Here is a 19497-nt window from a genome sequence, read left to right as displayed (position 1 = left end):
GCAATAATGCTTTGCCAACTTTTTTTTTTTAGTTGCTATACATCCAAAAGTTTTCTTCTGTAAAAAGATGAAAAAGCAAAAGCCACTCCCAAAAAACAGACACTAGGATTCTCAGGTAGTCTCACACCCTGATACTAACTAGTCGCTCTCCTACTCAACTTCATGGACCAGACGAGTCACAGTAATTACAAGAGGGTATAACCAGATATGACTCTTTCTATGAAAGAGAAGCTATATAGTGTAAGAAGAAACAGTCCAAAGCTCATAAGACTGCCCAATAGTGATGCAATACTTTAAGAAAATAACTAGTGAACGTGATACACAATGATGGTAAGTCATTTTCAGTCTCACGTCAATGCAAACGGCCACCCTTCATCCTCCTTCCTTCCACACTACATCCCCATATGATACATATCTGTCTTCATATGACACATACCCAATGTAGCATGTATTAAGGTCATTATAAAAGTCACATCTGATAGTTGACTAGCTCAGATTGAGAGATACTTTGTACCCACAGTATACAAGTGTATAAAATGACCTTTCTCTTCATGCTAGCTTGCTATGCAATGAATGATACATTATTCCACAACGTACCCTGTCTTTTCGTCGGTTCCTTCAGCCAGTCCTTGATGCTAATGGATCACATGATATGTGCGCAGTGCCCTCGACTTTTTTCCAACTTTTGCGGTCTGCGTATCTTTCTGTAACAGCTACATGATGTTACACTCACTCTGTGCATCATCTCTTGTAGGCCTTGCTCCCTTTCCTTTTGGAGCTCTTTGATTTGAGAGCTCTGTAAGGCGTTGCATTGCCCGTTTATGTTGTTGTGCTATATGTGATATCAGCAATTACTTGCAGAGAAGTAAAGAGAATGACACACCAGCTGCGCGCATATACCACCTCTTGGCAGTGCCAATATCCTGTGACACACCAATACCAATTTCTGTATAATCTACGCCACTTGATAAGCTGAAGAGCAATTGCATATACAGGCTCAACTTACATCCAACGGCATATTCTGCCTTAGCCAGCCCTTTATTGGCAGCCTTCCGACCCCAAAGATACGCCTCTTTGTCACTTTGCTTCAAAACACCCTCTACTTTTACATTAGCAACGCTCTATGGTAACACACTTTCCACACACCACTTCCCGTCAGGTACCACCCACTCAAGGCCAATTCTGCCTCTCCATCTCCTTTTTCTGCTGCTCGTGTATACCATCCAATACTCCTCCTAGGATCTATTGGGCATCCCAAATGCCCAAACTCGTGACATTGACCCAATTTAAATTGAGCCGGCGCATATCCTAACTGAGCGGCTTGTGTGAAGAGCTCACGAGCTAAATTAGGATCATGCGGGAGAACACTGGCTGCGCTGCCTGGACGTTCATGTAAAAGGGCCAGCTCATGTAGAGCATGTGGATTATCCTCATCTGCTTGAGATGCAGCTCGTTGGAGCCAAACAATAGCTTCGCGAATGTTGCGTTGTTGGCTGAGTAAACCACCGAGAAGGATCATACCGAGTTTGTACATGGCTGCAGTATCGCCCAAAGCCGCGGCTTTACGATAAAACAAAACGGCTCGTCCTGGATCCCGTTTCGTGCCCGCACCAATTTCATTGCATACTGCAGATCTGTATGTGGCGGCTGGATGCTTGTTTTTGGAAGCCATGAGATAGAGGTAAAACGCCTTCTCATGATCCACAGCCAAGCCTAGTTGACCAGTTCCATATAAGTTTGCAAGGAAAAATTGAGCGTCTGGAAAAGTTTCCTTGCCTTCTGCCAATTTGCGAATATTTCTCAAGGATTCTGCTAAAAGACTGTCTCTGTACTTTCTTCCAAGTTTTGGATCCGATTGGCTCATTTCGTCACCCAACTTCTTCGCTGCCTCGATAAGGTACTTTGCAAAAGCAAATTGTGCCTCAGGATCAGGATCATCCTTCATTCTTTTTCTATAATCGTCCACGTATTGCTTTGTATAAGGAGGTTTGTTTAGGTCTACAGCCGCTTGCGTGCCCCTTCTTCGAGTTGACGATGCACCAACCTGTTCAGTGATTCTGGAAGGAACAGCAGGAACTGGAGGAATTTGAGGGATAGAGGGAACACATTGAGGGGAAAACGAGGACATGGAAGTCATCGCAGTGTTTGAGCGGCCTAGAGAAGCGATGGAAGGTTGTCTCGTGGGACCTGCAGACGACGGGCCTGCTGAATAAGTATGTTCGGAAGGAGGAACAGGCGGTAAACCAAGGACGTCGGATGCAGCAGAAAGGTAAGGGTTGTTATAGTCTGGTTGAAGTGGCTGTTGCGCTTGCCCTCCAAAAGCGTCATATCCTTGGCCACCTCGTCCTTGTGGAAAGCCTCTTTGTACACCACCGCCATACACTCCCATGCCCGTATCCAGGCTGTAAACACTAGCGGCACCATCTGTGTCATTCCCTTCGTATCCAACTGTCATTGCACGTCTAGGGTTATGGCCACCTCCGGGCTGGTAATGCTGCGGGTGTGTAGGTGCAGTTTTATGTCTTGTAACTGGATATTGTGGGACTGCGTTTTGATCTGTTCCATGAGCAAAGGAAGTGATTTGTAAATTACTAAAGTCAATCTGATTTGGATCGGAACTCGACCTGCGTCCTAGTGAGCCTCCCGAGAGACGATGTTGGTCTGTGGTGGAGGAATTGGTTTGCCTATAACCATTGGGAGCAGCGGGGTACGCTGAGGAAGGGATACCATAATCGACTGGAGCATAAGGCGCGCGATCTGCCGAGAAAGTACGAAAGGGTGCCGGAGCGTGTCCCTCTGAAGCCATCAATGCCTGATAGGATGGCAGCGGTGGGTCAACTTCTTCTGGAGGTATATGAGCATCCAAAGTGTCGTATACGTTCATTTCAACCTACCTCCTTGGTGCATATTTCGTGTTTTAAAGATGCTAGAATGGACACTCTGGCGTGTAAATCGGACCTTTTGATTTGGTTTTATGGATAGGATGAAAATATAAAGCAAGAATTATATTGTAATCACATTCAAAATTACAACACCACCATGAGAGAATTAGCGGAATCAAATTTCTCTTCACGCAGTTTGATTTAGTTAACCGTCGGTTCTGTCCGCAAAACAGCAACTACGAGTCGAGATAATCTTTCAATTTCTCGTTTCTACAACTACATTCTATACATGATGGATCAATCGGTATGTGTATTGTGAGCAATCATTCAAAAATAGCTAACAGAAAATAGATACTCAAACCATTCCCGTCCCTCCCAGACCTAATAAATCTCTTCAGTTCCACCACTTCCTCTCCTACGACCTTAGTACAACCTTCTGGTTCTCTGTATCCTGCCATTGGAAGTTCTGCTCCAGTGCCCGTGGAACTCAAAAAACCAAATTTGATTCCAGTCTTTGTTGAAATTCCTGCTGATCTCCTGACCCCTGTCTCTGCCTACTTGAAGATTTCCAAGGATGAAAGGTATAGCTATCTGTTGGAAAGTGTGGTTGGCGGAGAAAATTTGGCCAGATATAGTTTTGTAGGATCAAGTGAATAGCTTATTATTCAGAGTGACTTTGGCTGAATATGTCACAGGTCCTTTCAAGATAATCAGAACAGGAGAGGGATTCGATACGACTGGTGACCCCTTGAAGACACTCGAAAAAGAACTGGAGCCATATAGGTTTGCCAAAGTTCCCGAGGCGTCTGCTTTTACTGGTGATTGCTCTCATCTCGAATCTCATATAAGCTAATTGGGTGATAGGCGGAGCCGTCGGTTTCATTTCATATGATGCCGTTACTCATTTTGAGCCTGTCACAACACCCGTCGAGCCTTTACATAACCCCATTCCTGGTATACCTGAAGCCTGTTTTATGCTCTTCTCCACTAATATCATCTTTGACCACATATATCAAACCATTAGGATTGTTTCTCACGTCTATTTACCTGATGGTACGCCTCATTCTCAAATTCCAGCACTGTATGAGGAAGCCGCAGCAAGGATTGATACCATCAGAAAAAAGCTGGCTTTTTCTGAAGTACCTCTACCTCCTCAGCCACCAATCACACTTGGATCCAAGTCAGAGAGTAACGTAGGAAAAACTGGATATGAGGGTTTTGTCACCAAACTCAAAGAACATATTGTCAAGGGCGACATCATCCAAGCTGTCCCTTCCCAGCGTCTCACTAGACCCACAGCTCTTCATCCGTTCAATGTCTACAGACACCTGCGACGGCTCAACCCTTCACCTTACATGTTTTATCTCGACTGTGGCGACGTCCAACTTGTTGGCGCCAGTCCAGAAACCCTTTGCAAAGTGGACGGTCGCAAAGTTTACAACCATGCTATCGCAGGTACAGTACGCCGTGGTAAGACTGTCTCTGAAGACATTGCCCTCGGTCAAGGTTTACTTGCTTCAGAAAAAGACCGTGCCGAGCACATCATGCTAGTCGATCTTGCGCGAAATGATGTGAACAGGGTATGCAAACCCGAAACGGTTAAGGTGGATGATTTGATGAAGGTGGAAAAGTTTAGTCATGTCATTCATTTGACCAGTCAAATTAGTGGTATTCTACGAGACGACCAATCCAGGTGCGTTTCTGATTTGTCTCTTGATATCTCGAAACTGACCTGTTTGATCAGGTTTGACGCTTTCCGTTCTATTTTCCCTGCCGGTACAGTCTCTGGCGCTCCCAAAATAAGGGCTATTCAGCTCGTCTCCTCACTTGAGAAAGAACGACGCGGCGTGTATGCAGGTGCTGTTGGACGATTCGACTTTGATCGTGATAACCTCGATACCTGTATTGCTATTCGAACCATGACATTTAAAGATGGCAAAGTATATCTACAAGCAGGGGGTGGTATCGTTTACGATAGTGTGGAAGCAGACGAATACGTCGAAACTATCAACAAGCTAGGAGCGAATGTCAAGTGTATCGAAGAGGCAGAGAGTAAGTCAATTTCATATTCATCACAGACATGTTTTGACATGCATAAAGGATACTATGCAAGGCTACAAGGACAAGCTGTATAAGCTTTGTGATCGAAACGGCATAAGATCTTAGAAAGACATTCTATTGACATCTGGCAACAGGGCCGTCATGTGTGAAACCTATCCTGATTGGTTCTGGTTTCCTTGAGACCTTGCACAAGATAATAATATGCATGCGCACCAGCATCATACTGCAATTACTGAAGAGCTTCATTAATTACGTCATCAAGCTCACCCTAAATTTAGCAGACCTTTTACGCCGATGCAAGTCAAATTCATCGGAAAACTGTTTGAAAATGAGTCTACAAACTGAATCAAAACTGAAACCGATGGGGCACAAGAGAAGAGTAAGCATCGCAGCTCATACGCCATGGAAGCAGCCGACTAGTGCTACATTGACACTTAAAGAGCTCCAACATTATGTTGATAGATTGAACTTGTTGGACTGATGCAATGAGAAAAAGACACATTTGCCACACACTTTTGGTGTCGGCTATTTGCAACCATGTGCTAACCTTTTTAACGGATTTTTTTTCTTTCCTTTCTTGTCTGTAATCTTTTCTGTTTGCATGTCTTACAACTCGCCATATTCAGTTATACACTTGCTTCAATAACCCGTCTGTCTCTTCTAAAACTCTCCTCCAATTCCACCTCGAGTTACTTTATAACCCATCTCGATCCCACTCTACCACGCACCCAATCTCTATCTGATGAATCACGGACATTAGACTGTGTCCGCCTTTGTGAATGTAATTAACCTTATGAACTTATTTGGTTCTTGTCTTGTTTACTTGTTTCTTTCGTTTATTTATTGCTGGTTATTCAGCCAAGCAACTCAACAGAAGCTGTCTCTTATAGAGTTGTGCTCTTCAGATATATATACCAATCTACTCTTTACTCTTTTTCTTTGCGATGTATCAAACGTCAATCCCTACCAATACATCCAAGTGCATACCGTATTCAACAATCATCCACCGATAACTCAAGTCAGAGACACTCACTCTCATCTCTCTACTCCCTATCGGCTACCTTTACGATACTCCATTCCTAATACTCTGACCCTTTGTAGGCCAAACAGCACACTCTCGCTCCATTCTCCTACAGACACGAGTCGAAAGGAAACCAATCTCGCTGTGCTTGACACTGACACACCCAACGGACTGGCGGAAGCTGTTGGATATGTTTCAGGAGGTAGATTGTGAGGCCCAGGCGCCAGAGCTAATGAAACAACCTGTTATCCCAAAACAAGGAAAAGACATCTTGGTCGTCCATTTCAATCTTCCTTTGAGTCTCTATCCTCAGCAGTTAGATGTGAGAATGGCAAAAAGCAAAGGTAGACACATATAGCGGTGAGGTTTACTAACAGGCCAAAGAAATATCACCACTGATCTTAACGTTTGGCACGCTCATTGATTGAGGCCAAACCACACTACTTTATTCCAAGTCTCAACAACAAACAAACAAAATGCGCTCTTCACTTACGCTCTTTACTTTTCTCTCCTTATTGAGTGGGACACTAGGTAATACCTGTAAGCGGCCTACTCCCACCAATGGGGGTGCCAGCACGAACGGTCCTGTCAATGGAAATTCTGGAGGTTCTTCTGCCAACCCAAGCACTTCTGGTAGCACAGCTTCAAACGTCGGTGCGACTGATATCGTCTCGCCTACAGCCACTACGACTGGTAATGGTCCTGGAGGCAGTTCCAAGGCCACTCCGTCCGACACACTCAAACTTGATGAGCCCCAGGGCGACTGCAAATGTGGTTACTCCATTTCATCTCTTGGCGATATCTACTTTCCATATCACTTTAGCTTTGCCTTTTCGTCTGAGAAAGACCGCGTCTTTGGATCAGAGAAAGAGTTATCTGACAAGGGCTGGGTTGTCAATGAAGGCAGGCACGCAGGTGGCGAGGGAGACAGTGGGCTGTGTTTGGGTCGTTACAAAAACTTGGCCATCGAAAAAGGCGACCTCGTCCTCACCGTACCCGGAGGTCAGACGTTGAATAAAAATATGGGCTGTGCAGAGATTGCCCACAACGCTGCTGTATTTGGCGGCGTCTTCCAAACAGAGGCGATGATAAGTCCAGTGGCCGGCACATGCGAGGCCTTTTGGTTGAACCATACGATTCCAACCCAGTACGTTTCGTCCTTGTTTGCTTGTGATTCGGTAATAGTTGATGCAATGTTAGGTATGCTGATGAGGTTGACATTGAGATCCTTACCGGTAAAATCCAGTCGGACGGTATCTATTACACCAATTGGCCAGTTAGTAGTCTGCCACAAGATGTCTCCCTCCATGACTGATTCTTTTTACTAGCCATATGGTGACCCCAACAACCCATCTACCATGAAATCCGAGTTCACTAAAGCGCCCTTCCCAGACTTGACCAACAACGACCCGACCAAAACTTACAATAACTACACCATCGTCTGGCTCAACGGCGACGGAGGTAAGAATGAGACTTCCCGGTACTTCAATGGAAAATTCAACCAATCACCTGTGGCCAATCGTGAGTACCACACACTACAGTGCATAGTGTCTTGACCTGACTATATGATAGTCCCAGTTCACGCTATGAGCTTTACCATCAACAACTGGTCCAACGGTTCTCCAGGGTGGTCAGGTGGCCCTCCCAAAGAGGACGCCCATCTCCGAGTAAAGAGCGTCATTCTTTACTATAAGACTGAAGAGGTCGGGACGATGGAGAAACTTGACAAAGGGTGCACTAAAGAGAAAGTTTGTAAAGTCTGATTCCCGCCATTGAGAATGAGTCTTGTACGGTAATGTAGAAAGTCTGGTAACCACATACCCCTCGTGGTCATCTCTAAAAAGCTGGGTCTTTTAGTCTTTGATAAACTATGATTATACATGACTGGTTTAGCATTTGTATAATACAGATCATGTACAAAGCTATACCGACTTTTGTCGCGCTCATCCATATCCGCTTCTGCCTTTCATTCTATTGATGCCGCCCGAGTTCAACGGACATGGGACCTCTAGCTTGTCCTCTAGAGAATGAGCTCATACTTGACGGATCATCTTTGCTTTGGCTAAATACCAGATTGTGCTTATCCGCATACTGACAGTCACATTAGCGCATGGCTCGACAGAGATTAGAACACAAACATTGTTGAGGGAATTGAGCTGTCTCATGAGGGTAGCAAGATATGAACTGAGCTGGATATCGCTATACTCCTGCGTGTGGCAATCAATACAAGAACCATACCAAGACAATCAAGTCACGCGTACAGTGAGAAACTCTTCCTGAAGCTCGACGGCATTCATAGTAGGTAACGCAGCAACAAGAGATGAAATGTGACGAAGAATAGCATAATCAGGTTTGGTAGATTCTGCCAATTCGGATCAGCATTGAAATGACATGATACAGACATACGATTCGCAACGCCAGAGACATATCTGAGTAGAATTCCTATTCTATCATAGAGCATCCTGATAGCGTTCCTCTGAGTGGTAAGATGGGACACAGCTAAACCTGCAATTAGAAGATATGACTCTTTACCAAACGAATAACCTAACCTGCATCTTCTTCCCCACCTATCCCTCCCTTGACTACCCCATGTACAGCAATCCTCTCAGCCTCACCTGTCTCAACCCCATATTCTAGCTTGACAAATTTTCCTTCTTCTCCATCTTCTCCATTCTCAGTAATAACGGCAGATTCGAAGATCGTAATCGGGAGATTTTGTGATTCGGGAGGCGGGTCAGGGTTAAAGAGAAGAAAGACAGGTGTCTCCAGTAACGACAGAAATTGAGAGTGTAGATAGACATCTTCTATCGTGGGCTCTTTACCAATAGAGTACCATCCAATGACCTCAAGCGTCGGGAACACTTGCTTGACTGTAGGATTATAGTCATCGACCGTCTCAACAAGAGTTTTGAATGGACTGACATTGGTCCTTTCGAGTCTCCAAGAACTGGGTATCCAAGACAAAACCGCCTCTTGTAATCGGGCTTTCTGACATCTCTATATCTTCTCCAGAAAGTTCGTCTTGCTTGCAGATAAGCTCAAAACAGTTGACAATGGCCATTTCATGATTCGATAATGTGCCAAGAAGAGCACCAATCACTAGCAATACATGACATGAGCAGCTGAACTCATGGCATCTATACTGTAGGTTTTACTCTTGGGCTTCGAATCTCCATTTGAGGTGTATTGGGCTCTAGTGCATATGTCAGAGATGTTTAATATGGCCAAGGGATGTCTGTTGTTTCTGTTAGTGATGCTCATCAGAATATATCCAAAATTGTACAAGTTTATCACCAGACCTGAATTAGCCTCGGAAGACATCACGGGTGGGCTTTTGGATGAGATGGACATGGTAAGTAGATAGACATATTCAAAAGAGAAAAAGATCGATTGATGAAAGTTAACTTACTTGCAAGAAGTGACGACGAAACGACTTTGGCAAGATTCTCTTACGTCACGATTTTTTTTTAAATAATATAATAAATAATGAATTCTCTTTACAATCTTCATCTACAACTACAAAAAGTCAATTGGCATCTCATGTGTTCCTAGAAATGCTCAAAACGCAACCGAAAGCTAACCAAGATCAATTCAATCGCCCGCTTGTCGTTCGCTGTGCATATGAGGGCTCGTCGCGGCGAGTAAACTTTCCATCCGCAGCTTCTTGTCGACTGGAATCCTTACGGTCTAGGGTTGGCCTGGCACTTTGAGAGTGATGATGGTATGAGCTGACAGGAGCCAGGTTGAAGAGTGCTTTTCTCTGTCGGCAGCATCTTTCTGGCTAGCATATACTGATGATGACGGCGAAGAATTCAACATCTCGTCCGAGAACGATCTCACCGAAGCTATTGCCTACTTTATATCTGGCGATAACGATGCTGCTCAGCCCAATTATGCGACATTAGGAAACCGAGCATCTTTTTCCTCATCTTCAACAAGAATAACTGTCCGACTGGACGTCGTCGTTGAATATGATGGTCCAAGTCTCAGTGACACCTCGTCCATCTCTAGCTTCCAAACTGACTCCGGCTCAGAAAGAGATTCGATTCACCGATCCAGCTATGGGGGAACTTATAGAAGCAGTCTCGACCAGAGTATACGGGAGACCATATATGAAGAAGAGACTTCTGATTATGATGACGAAAATGTCAAAGGTGTAGCCACTCAGTTGATGGTAAATCGATTGAGTCGTGCAAGCATCGATGATGATTGCTCTTCTGGCCATTATTCTGACCCGCTCACTCTCAAGCGGCGAACAGATAGCGAAGGAGCGGCCTCTGCCTTCACAGTGCATCCTCCACAATCATCTTCGGCTCCACAGTCACCATCTCCCTTGACGGGGCCAGAGAGTGGAGCCGCACCTTCGTCATTGGCACAATCCGAGCTTGGATCAAAGTGGCTTATAGAACAATCAAAGCTGGTTTCTAGAAACATGGGATATGGAGCAAGAACGGGAAGGTTATCAAAGTATGATAGTGATGAAGAAAGCTTTGCAAGTGACGACGATAGGTCTAGCAACTTTGAGTTGGTAAGAGATGCCCGCGGACGTGAGTAGCATTGGTATGGTCAAATTTAACCTCAATTTATAGGGTATTATTACTCATACCAAACCGATATACGTCTTCCATCTGATGGAGATGATATTGGACCACTCGAGCACGACATAGGCCTTCAACGGCAATCAACACGCCATAGCATATCTTTGTCTTCAGCAGTCTCGTCTTCTTCTGTACTCCATTCGAATAGGACATCCCTTTCCCCAAGTATCGACGAGATTCTTGGGCCTCCTATCCTCGCTCCAGATTGTTCCGTATGTGGTGTACGCCTAGACTATCTTCGATATGTATGTCGAACCTGCGGTGAGGGAGAGATGTGGCAAGGAAATACATCAAGTGAAGCAGGCCTCGCCCCGCGACGGCAAAGTTCTAGCGACGGCAGCAGATCATCAAATACAACCAAGCTTGCTGTGTCCTTAAGCACATCAGATACAGGATCGCAGACCGTATACAATGACCCCCTATGCCGCCTAAATGGATCTTTGACAGCGAACATTTCTGATGACCTTCCGCAAGTATTAGGCGGGAGCTATCGTCAACCGCTGCCTGACTATACTCCGTCACATTCACCTGATAGCCGTTTACATCCTTTACTTGCTGTAACAGACAAGCCGTTGTCATTGAATACAGGCTATGAGCTTTGTGCAGGATGTGTTGAGATACATGGAATCCAACATTCCAAAGTAACTTCGGGAATACCTGGATCGGAGCTAAACGAAGCAGAGCTTCAACCAAGAAACATTGTTGGGGGGCTGAGACATACTTTCAAAGAAAGAGTATGGGGTCTAAATGGCTGGACTGACGTTGGCAAGTCTCTCTCATCAGCCTCTTTGACACTCATTGACCGGTATCATAGAATACAATGAAGATTCAAAATGCACTATTTGCAAGAGGTTACATTTCCATGATCGCTTCAAATGCTCGTCTATTTTAATCCCCGTGATGTTCTCGTGCTGATAATATGTATAGGCGTAACATGTCCCAAATTCAATTTGTGCAGATCCTGTTATCAAAAAGTGGATGAAATCCATCCCACCCATGCTTTCCTCTCACTTCCCGACAAGCCTTTACCACGAAATGGACCTCTTGTAAGAGACATGCAGATGCAAGAGTCTACTGCTTCCCAACGTATGTGCTCTGTCATATCAAATAAGATTACACGTTGACTAAACATGACGTAGTTGTAAGACACCCTGGAGCATTCTGCCATAAGTAGCTATACTTTTCTAAACCTAAGAAATAGAAGCTAAGATCTTTATAGCTGCCTCAAAGACATCGTCGGTCCAAGGTTTCACTGCGCTGTGTGCCCTTCATGGTGAGTTGTTTCCGTATTACATACTTGCATTTGTTGATAAATCATTGGTAGGGATCTCTGCATTCAATGTGAGAGCATACAAGTGTCTGACGGTGAAGGGTCTGGTCATCATGCCGATCATATTATGATGAAGGTGCGATTTGTCTGCTGCGTTATTGCATGTCTAATTAGACGATCAGATTCCTGTTCCCCTCCCGTCCTCTGAAATCGAAGCTGTCTCCCGAAGGGCTCGCGACAGATGGATTCAACAAGATCGAACAGTAGCAACGGCTGGCTTCAATCAACATACCATGTTTACTAGATCGCCTTCGCCCTCCGGGGATACATCCACTCTTTATGCTCCCACGGCCGGTCGCAGGGCAGCATCACCTCTGCCACCAAGTCAAATTATTCATATTACTACAAGAGATGTGCTAGATCATGGAGTAAGATGTGGCAATTGTAGCGAATGGATTGTAGGTAAGAGATATCAGTGCGCAAACTGTCCTTCTAATCCAGTTGGATTTAATTTGGCGAGTATATTCCGGTAATGGTAAGAATATACTTACATTATCATAGTGCTCCATATGTGAACTGCGCTCTTACAAGATCCATGACCCTAATCACGTCTTTTTTAAATTTGACCGTCCAGTCCATATTCCACTTCGTTTTTCCCGACCACTCTTGCCTCTGCTTTATCGACATCCAGCGGGCAGGGTCCCTTCCTCTGCATTAACTACAATCAACCCACGCGACCCAACTGCCTATCTCAAACATGTATTACACCAAGAGACGTTATGTGATGTGCATGGTGAACAAATCAGAGGTGTTTGGCTTAGATGTGCGCATTGTGCAAGTGGCTTCGACATTTGCCAACGAGCCGAAAATTTAGCTGATCATGATGTAACACACGGTAAGTTCTTTCTCTCTTGTTTATTGAACTTAGATAACAGTGGAGCAGTCTTTGTGGTTTTCAAAGCCCGTGTTAATATGGCTACATTTCGCCATGTTGCTGATCTTGCAGCAACACATAGCAAACCCCTTATTAGGCAGCAAGTGTATATCTCTTAATCAAGTTGAATAGAATTTTGTTGGGTCAGAGTCATCTGCTTCATAGATCATTTCCTGTTGTACAAGTATCAACCTACGACTCTGTATGATTGGATATAGTCAAGCACATGAAAGAACTTTCAAGGGCCTACTGTCTACGCTTATCATACCCTGTTTTTGTGATTGCTCTTTCTTGTCATCATCTCCTCTCGCCTTTGCATTATCTACTCCTAATCAGTCGTCGTCATTTACACTAATTTACCTTTTATTTGTCGTCTTCGATTTTGTTCCTACTCAGCCACACTCAGTACAAAGCTCAAACATTTTTAAGCAATACCATGTTGGGCCAAGCTGGTCAGAGATCAGACGGAACGACCAAATTTACAAGCAAGTATGATTAGACAGACATGGACTTAAGTGTTTACGAAAACAACATTCCACTAATTAGCTGACTGTTACCCAGTTTCATAGCCATCAAAACTGTTTTCTGCACGAATTTGACATTAAAAGTCAGCTGTTGAATCCTATAATGTAAGCTCGCCGATTGTTCTACTTTCCTTGAAAACTACCACCTAAGTCACCAGCCAGGATAGTTTCCTAATGAGTGTCATTAACTAATATCATCTATTTCACAAAGAGGGAATAATATTCAAGCGCAAACAGACTACGCAAAATGAGTCAATTAGGTTTGACCACATTATACACATCTCACAGATGGCCTTGTGAAGTTGAGGATTGCCTCGTAATTGTCATTTTCAGGACTTGAGGCTGAAGTGAATAGTCATTATGAAAGCCAAGCACTTGCGCACATAGTATTCAACAGTCAAAAAAGATTGCACATGTCGCTACCACAACTGAATCTATAGTAATGGTAGCTTTTGATCACCTCCTGCCGTTAGAAAGAGCACCATCATGCCACAATTGTGAAAACAAGCAGCCTTCCATCAAAAGTGTTTATCTTAGGCTTCAATGCTAGTCCAAGCCAGTATGAGAGCACCCAGCTCTTTTAGGCTTATATTCCTATAATATATCCCACATTCAGCCAAATATTCAACGTACAGTACGCAAAGCAATCATTAATTATCAGCGAAAATAAAATGATTCCATCTGCCCAACTTATCCATAAAGCTGAAGGTGAGCGATGCCAACTTGCCTCCTGGGGGTGTGTTGATCAACGACAATACTGTCGCTTCCAGGATAACTTTATTGCTAAGTGATAGTAATATTATAAAGTCCTGTTTTTTTGAAAGACAATTATGAATAGGAAAAGCGAAATGAGAATAACGATATTGTATAAGACGAAAGTGGAGGTGACATGCGGCAATGTCCGCATTTATGATTTTTTGGTTCTTCTCATAAAAATCATATTTAAATCTGTTTATATAAACAACAGCCATCTTATCACCACTTTTTGCTTGAGACTGATAAAAAGTATATAGGTCATTATGGTCGACTCCTTCTTTCAGAAAAAGCGCAAGCGAAACAATCGTGCGGGTCCATCAAAACCGCGCTCCTCCAAATTTAGAGACCATGATGAAGATCTCGCTTCTTCTGACGAAGACAATGGACCAGCAGATGTTGACTTTATGGATTTTAGAGAAGGCAGGGAAGAGGCTGTAATGGACGATGAAGAGTATATAGATGAGAATGAAACTGCAGCTGAGAAGCGGGTGAGATTGGCCAAGGGATATTTAGCCAAAGTTCGGGACGAGCTTGAAGCAGGTCAGTACCGTTGCCCATAGCAAGAGCGATATGAAGGCTGATCGTATGGTAGCTCGAGAAGATCATGATTATGATGCGGCAGAGATTGATCGAGAACTTATCGCTTCCAGGCTTCAAAAAGACGTCGCAGAAGCCTCTGGCAAGATTCATCTCTTTATCGCTTCCCATCTTGTATCATTCACTTCAATTCGCTTTCCAACATCTTCTCATCTTCCTACGTCATCTACTTTGACATCAAAGTATATATATACATCAACAAAGAGGGGCTCTATTATCAGGCATCAGACAAAGACGCTGAAAAAGGCAGGGAAGAACTTTGGCAGGCAGCATGACAAACAAAACGGACACCAAGGGGAAATTTTGTGTCTGGCAGCTAGCGAGGATGGCAAGTGGCTTGTTTCTGGCGGACAAGACAAAACTGTTGGAGTTTGGGATATTTCTGGGCATGATCCCAAATGGGTAACTGCTTTCAAAGGCCATAAGGATGCGATTACGGTATGTTCGACTACTTATTTCAGAACGAGAGGCCGACGCTGATATTCAGCTAGTCTCTGGCTTTTCCTTCTCTCAACAATCCCTCTTACCATGTATTCTCTGCTTCGCTCTCTCGCCATCTCACCCTTCACTCTCTTGCTACTCTCTCTGCTATCGACACCTTCTTTGGCCATCAGGATTCCATTTCTTCCGTTGCATCGCTCAAGCCTACTGTGGCAGTTACGGCTGGGAGCAGGGATCGGACCTGTCGATGGTGGAAAGTAGAGGAAGAGGTGCAATTAGTTTTTAGGGGTGGGGGAAAAACAAGACCAGACCTTGGAGGATTGTTGCCGGAGGAAAAGAAGGAACGACTTGGGGGTGGATGGACAGAAGGCGTAGAGCCCGAAAAAGACAAAACCAAAAAAGCTGCTGAGCACGTCGAAGGTTCCATAGACGTTGTTTGTATGCTAGACGAACAACATTTTGTTTCTGGTGGTGATAGCGGGTTTGTGTTCTTGACTTCTTCTTCATTGTATGATTGATACTGATTGCATTTTGTACTAGTTCAATTCTGCTTTGGCATACTGGCAAAAAGAAGCCTATATTCACTTTCCCGTTCGCTCATGGTCTTTACCCATCCAGGACCGAGGCCAAACTTTCAATCCCTCGATGGATAACATCTCTTGCTTCCTTGCGTGGAACGAACTTGTTTGTCTCTGGTTCTTGGGATGGTAAAATCAAAGCATGGGCTTTAGATGAGGGTATCAAGTCATTCAAGCCTGTAAATCTCGACATCGATGTGCCTGGGTTTATCAATTCTCTTCAGCTCATCTCATTACCCACTGGAACAGTTGCTTCATTCTCTCCCAGCCTCATTCCCAATGATTCTATCAATTTTGATCCCAAGTCCAAGGAAGATCAAAGGACTTTTAAAACAGAGATTGTCCTAGTCGCAGCCGTTGGCCAAGAACCAAGGCTGGGTAGATGGATGAGGGACAAGGAAATAAAAAATGGTGTTGTCATTGGGAGATTGGGGTTAGATGAGCGAGTGAGGGAAACGTTAATTTAGCATGCTTCCACCCTTTGAAACTCACAGATACGGAAGCACTTGTCTTGTCGATAATCTACATGTACGTGTTTTGATCTGAGCCTCTGCTACCTGCATTTTAAAAATTATATCGGATACCACGTCAATAGAAAGCTTGAACTTAAGTCCTACCCTCTACAGCTTCTACTCAATTGCCTCTTTCCTCTCTCATGTCGTAAATCGAGGACCTATCTCCATGGTACTTCAAATATTCAAGCGCCTCTTCCAACCAAGCCATCCATTCTGTCTACTTGTATGAGGATCTGTTCTGGCAGAGGTGACGTGCAATGGCTTCACCACGTATACCCTGTATTCATTCAAGCCGAAAACCTCTCTGACCAGCCTCGAGTATAGTTGGTATTGGCAATGCCGACTGAGTAAGGCTCTTTGTAGACGAAATGTAGCTAAGTGGCTTTGAGAGGCGCAAAGAGAGATGATTCAAGTAGGAAAGATAAAAGATGCGAGTCCAAAGAGATCTGTATAGAAATACCATTTTCCCGCTGACCTAAAATGAAAACAATCATCACATAGAAAAAGCCAGGTTGTAGATTAATGCAATAACTTCATAAAAGACTCTAGGTACTGTATATCTACCTCCTCGTCTAATCATCTCCCTTGTCCAATCTGACAGCGGCCCTCTTCTTGACCTGGTCCAAATCTGTTTTGTGTCCGACAAGTGTCCTGATGTCTTGAATCTTGTACTTGATCATCGTAGGTCTTTCGAGCGACATACCCCATCCCAAGACGCGTACCCCAGGTGGCAAGCCCATAGGGGCAAGCATTTCTGGGCGGAACATACCGGACTGGAAGGCGTATCAGCAAGATTATTACAATCAAATGATGGGAAACATACATTAGCAATTTCAATCCATTTGCCCAGCCCCTCATGCCACGAAAACACCTCCATACTCGGTTCTGTATAAGGATTGTATGCTGGCTTGAAACGGAGTTTGTGATTGCCAGTTTTAGAGAAAAATTCCTTCATGAACGCAATCAAGTGTCCAAGGGTGATGTTATAATCGGCCACGAGACCTTCAACTTGGTGGAATTCGGCAAGATGAGTGGCGTCGGCCGTCTCGTTTCTAATGGTTGCCCATGAGCTACGCCATCATATATTAGTACATAAGCGAAATTCCCACCTGAAGACCCGGTCAATACTAAACATCTTTGTAGGCTTGAATCCTCCTTCCTGCCTTGCCAATCTCCAAAGCATATCCGTTGTTACCGCCGTTGTATGTGTCCTCAACAGTAGCTTTTCGCTCTCTGCCTCTGAAAAGGGGGCACGGTAACCAATTGAGCCATAACCGCCTTGTTCATGGGTTGCGCGAACGCGGTTGTAGTAATCCTGGTCTGGTTTAAGCGCCTTTATGGGGTCTACCGGGCGTTAGTTGGGCCATTGAATAGAGAGGAAAGTCAAACCTTTGACGTAGAAGGTATCTTGCAACTCTCGTGCAGGATGTTGTTGTGGAACAAACATGGCATCAAAATTCCAAAAAGCAGATTCAACAAATCTATTGGTAGGCATCTCTGAGAATCTATTACCTTATCAGCTGGTTTTTAAAACAACACTGGTATCAAAAGACAAACCCCATATCAAAGAAAATGGTCCTGAACTCTTCACGAACTTTTAAGAGCGGATGAAGCGCGCCTCCATCCGTTGGTTGACCTGTTGCAGCAAAATTATATTGCTTGAACGAAGCATCTTCCCAGGCCCCACTACCGTTCCATCAGCTCAACTTTCTGGCATACAGAGATACTCACGACTGCAGCATCTCTACAGTCAATTCTGTTTCCAGCTGCTTAACTTTTGTCGTGAACACCGGGCCCTTTTCAATTGAATAATGAATGTGCTTTTTTGGAGTGATAAGCTTTCGCTTGGTTAATTCTTTTGCAAGTGTCTCGTCGTTGCCTGGAATCAAGCCTGTCGAGTCAATATGTCGGAGTTGTTTCGCGGTCTCATCCACAGGAGCTTCTGCCTATCCAGGAAACTTAGCTGCAGCCGATTCGTGAAGAAAAACGGCATACTGCACGGAGAAACCCTGCGCCATCCTTTGCTATCCACTTATTTTTGAATGCCCTCATCTGTCCAATCTTGGTCGTTTCCTTTCCTACTGCCTTTTCCAGCTCTGGTACACCCAGTGGCTCTCCCTGGCCTTTAACTGGTAAAGCGGACCATACGCGGTATTCATGTGAACCATTTTCAATGACGGTAGTTCCTTCTGGTGTTAGCGAATACAAAGTAGTGGTAATTTGTTTATAAGTAACCATCTGCTCTTGGTCAGTTTGATGGCAATTCAGTAACACATACATCTTTGCTGGCAAGACTATCCAAGACTGCTCTCACAACCGCCTGATCTTCTTGTGTAATGAGTGCTTTACCGTTGAAAGCGAGCTGACGGGAATCGGGAAGACCATTATCAGAAGCATCAAGTGCTTGGAGTATTACGGGTTGTAATTCTTCAGGATTCAGTATGGGCAACATTTTCTTCAGCTTTAGACGAAAGAAACCAATGTGTAAAGAGCTGTAAAAAGATTGAACTACAAAAGAAAATGGGTGTATTAGGCATGCGCATTGTATGATAAACTTTATAGGCGCGCAAAGCGGACATCTCCGCTACTTTCCTAATTCATTGAGTCGTTATTTATTAAATATATACTTTTACTTTTTAACATTAAAACTTCTTCAGGTATTTTTACAAAGACCAATACGCCTCGAAGGCATCAACACCATGTATACAGAGGACAAAAGTGATATGTACCACGAGAACCTTCAACATCAACCTTAATTTTCTCCATTGTGCAAGCACTTGGATCATTCTTAAATTCTCTTCCTGCTGTCGAACCGCTCTCAACGGCCATGACTACGCAAATACATTCCGGCAATTCAGGCATCCATGCTACAACTAAAGCGTCAGTTTTGTAACTCGCCGTCGAAAGAACTTTGCCTGTATACGCGTTGAAGCCCTGCAAGTTGTTTAGGCAACATTATGCGTAGCGAGAAAGACGCAAGCCTGGTTGTGCGTGACTGAGAAGAGACGAGGAGGCCAAGCACTATGGAAAGAACGGCAACAGAAGCTGGCTTGTATCGAACGAAAGAAGAGACGGCTTGACGAATTGAGGCAGATGAGAGTCTTGTATAGAGCGAGGATTATGGTCAACCTCAATCCGATGCGGTCTGATCATGTCAGCACTAGCCAAGGCTAAAGACGAGAGGGATGTGGCAGAATAAGGCCGACAGTTAGCTTGTCATGAGCTTACCTGGAAGCTCAGTCATGGCAAATAGGATTATTCGACAGTTTGGGTCACGAGAAGATGGAGTGGAGAGGCGGCACTCATAGTGAATGGATGTT

At 44.3% G+C, this 19497-nt stretch overlaps 7 protein-coding genes across 7 annotated transcripts; 4 read left to right on the top strand and 3 right to left on the bottom strand.

Moving 5' to 3' along the window:
- Positions 1 to 713: 713 nt before the first annotated feature.
- L203_106333 (uncharacterized protein) lies at positions 714 to 2907 on the bottom strand (the record flags this gene model as incomplete). Its single annotated transcript, XM_066215689.1, has 5 exons — positions 714 to 832; positions 884 to 955; positions 1007 to 1099; positions 1147 to 2844; positions 2895 to 2907. The coding sequence occupies 5 exons, from the start codon at positions 2905 to 2907 to the stop codon at positions 714 to 716; spliced, it is 1995 nt and encodes a 664-aa protein (XP_066071786.1).
- A 264-nt stretch (positions 2908 to 3171) lies between these two features.
- Positions 3172 to 5017, top strand: L203_106332 (anthranilate synthase component I; the record flags this gene model as incomplete). Its single annotated transcript, XM_066215688.1, has 6 exons — positions 3172 to 3186; positions 3234 to 3531; positions 3578 to 3700; positions 3747 to 4575; positions 4627 to 4934; positions 4983 to 5017. The coding sequence occupies 6 exons, from the start codon at positions 3172 to 3174 to the stop codon at positions 5015 to 5017; spliced, it is 1608 nt and encodes a 535-aa protein (XP_066071785.1).
- A 1423-nt stretch (positions 5018 to 6440) lies between these two features.
- On the top strand, positions 6441 to 7727 carry L203_106331 (uncharacterized protein; the record flags this gene model as incomplete). The annotated part of the gene is made up of 4 exons (XM_066215687.1): positions 6441 to 7111; positions 7165 to 7240; positions 7293 to 7485; positions 7537 to 7727. 4 exons carry the CDS (start codon positions 6441 to 6443, stop codon positions 7725 to 7727), a joined length of 1131 nt encoding a protein of 376 aa, XP_066071784.1.
- A 208-nt stretch (positions 7728 to 7935) lies between these two features.
- Positions 7936 to 9285, bottom strand: L203_106330 (uncharacterized protein; the record flags this gene model as incomplete). Its single annotated transcript, XM_066215686.1, has 8 exons — positions 7936 to 8055; positions 8103 to 8171; positions 8226 to 8326; positions 8371 to 8463; positions 8514 to 8834; positions 8887 to 9063; positions 9120 to 9199; positions 9248 to 9285. The coding sequence occupies 8 exons, from the start codon at positions 9283 to 9285 to the stop codon at positions 7936 to 7938; spliced, it is 999 nt and encodes a 332-aa protein (XP_066071783.1).
- Positions 9286 to 9518: 233 nt separating this feature from the next.
- Positions 9519 to 12885, top strand: L203_106329 (uncharacterized protein; the record flags this gene model as incomplete). The annotated part of the gene is made up of 11 exons (XM_066215685.1): positions 9519 to 9656; positions 9707 to 10511; positions 10554 to 11327; positions 11377 to 11439; positions 11490 to 11648; positions 11702 to 11732; positions 11782 to 11835; positions 11887 to 11968; positions 12015 to 12347; positions 12394 to 12727; positions 12776 to 12885. 11 exons carry the CDS (start codon positions 9519 to 9521, stop codon positions 12883 to 12885), a joined length of 2883 nt encoding a protein of 960 aa, XP_066071782.1.
- A 1424-nt stretch (positions 12886 to 14309) lies between these two features.
- L203_106328 (uncharacterized protein) lies at positions 14310 to 16129 on the top strand (the record flags this gene model as incomplete). The annotated part of the gene is made up of 4 exons (XM_066215684.1): positions 14310 to 14586; positions 14639 to 15081; positions 15135 to 15565; positions 15625 to 16129. 4 exons carry the CDS (start codon positions 14310 to 14312, stop codon positions 16127 to 16129), a joined length of 1656 nt encoding a protein of 551 aa, XP_066071781.1.
- Positions 16130 to 16749: 620 nt separating this feature from the next.
- Positions 16750 to 18629, bottom strand: L203_106327 (phenylalanine-tRNA ligase, alpha subunit; the record flags this gene model as incomplete). Its single annotated transcript, XM_066215683.1, has 8 exons — positions 16750 to 16950; positions 17001 to 17229; positions 17287 to 17521; positions 17567 to 17682; positions 17735 to 17863; positions 17909 to 18123; positions 18173 to 18415; positions 18492 to 18629. 8 exons carry the CDS (start codon positions 18627 to 18629, stop codon positions 16750 to 16752), a joined length of 1506 nt encoding a protein of 501 aa, XP_066071780.1.
- Between the last annotated feature and the right edge of the window lie 868 nt (positions 18630 to 19497).

The sequence above is a fragment of the Cryptococcus depauperatus genome, chromosome 8 (assembly GCF_001720195.1).
Source record: "Cryptococcus depauperatus CBS 7841 chromosome 8, complete sequence".
Taxonomy (NCBI): domain Eukaryota; kingdom Fungi; phylum Basidiomycota; class Tremellomycetes; order Tremellales; family Cryptococcaceae; genus Cryptococcus; species Cryptococcus depauperatus.
Note: the sequence above shows the minus strand (reverse complement) of the source record. Positions and strands in the feature narration are given on the sequence as shown.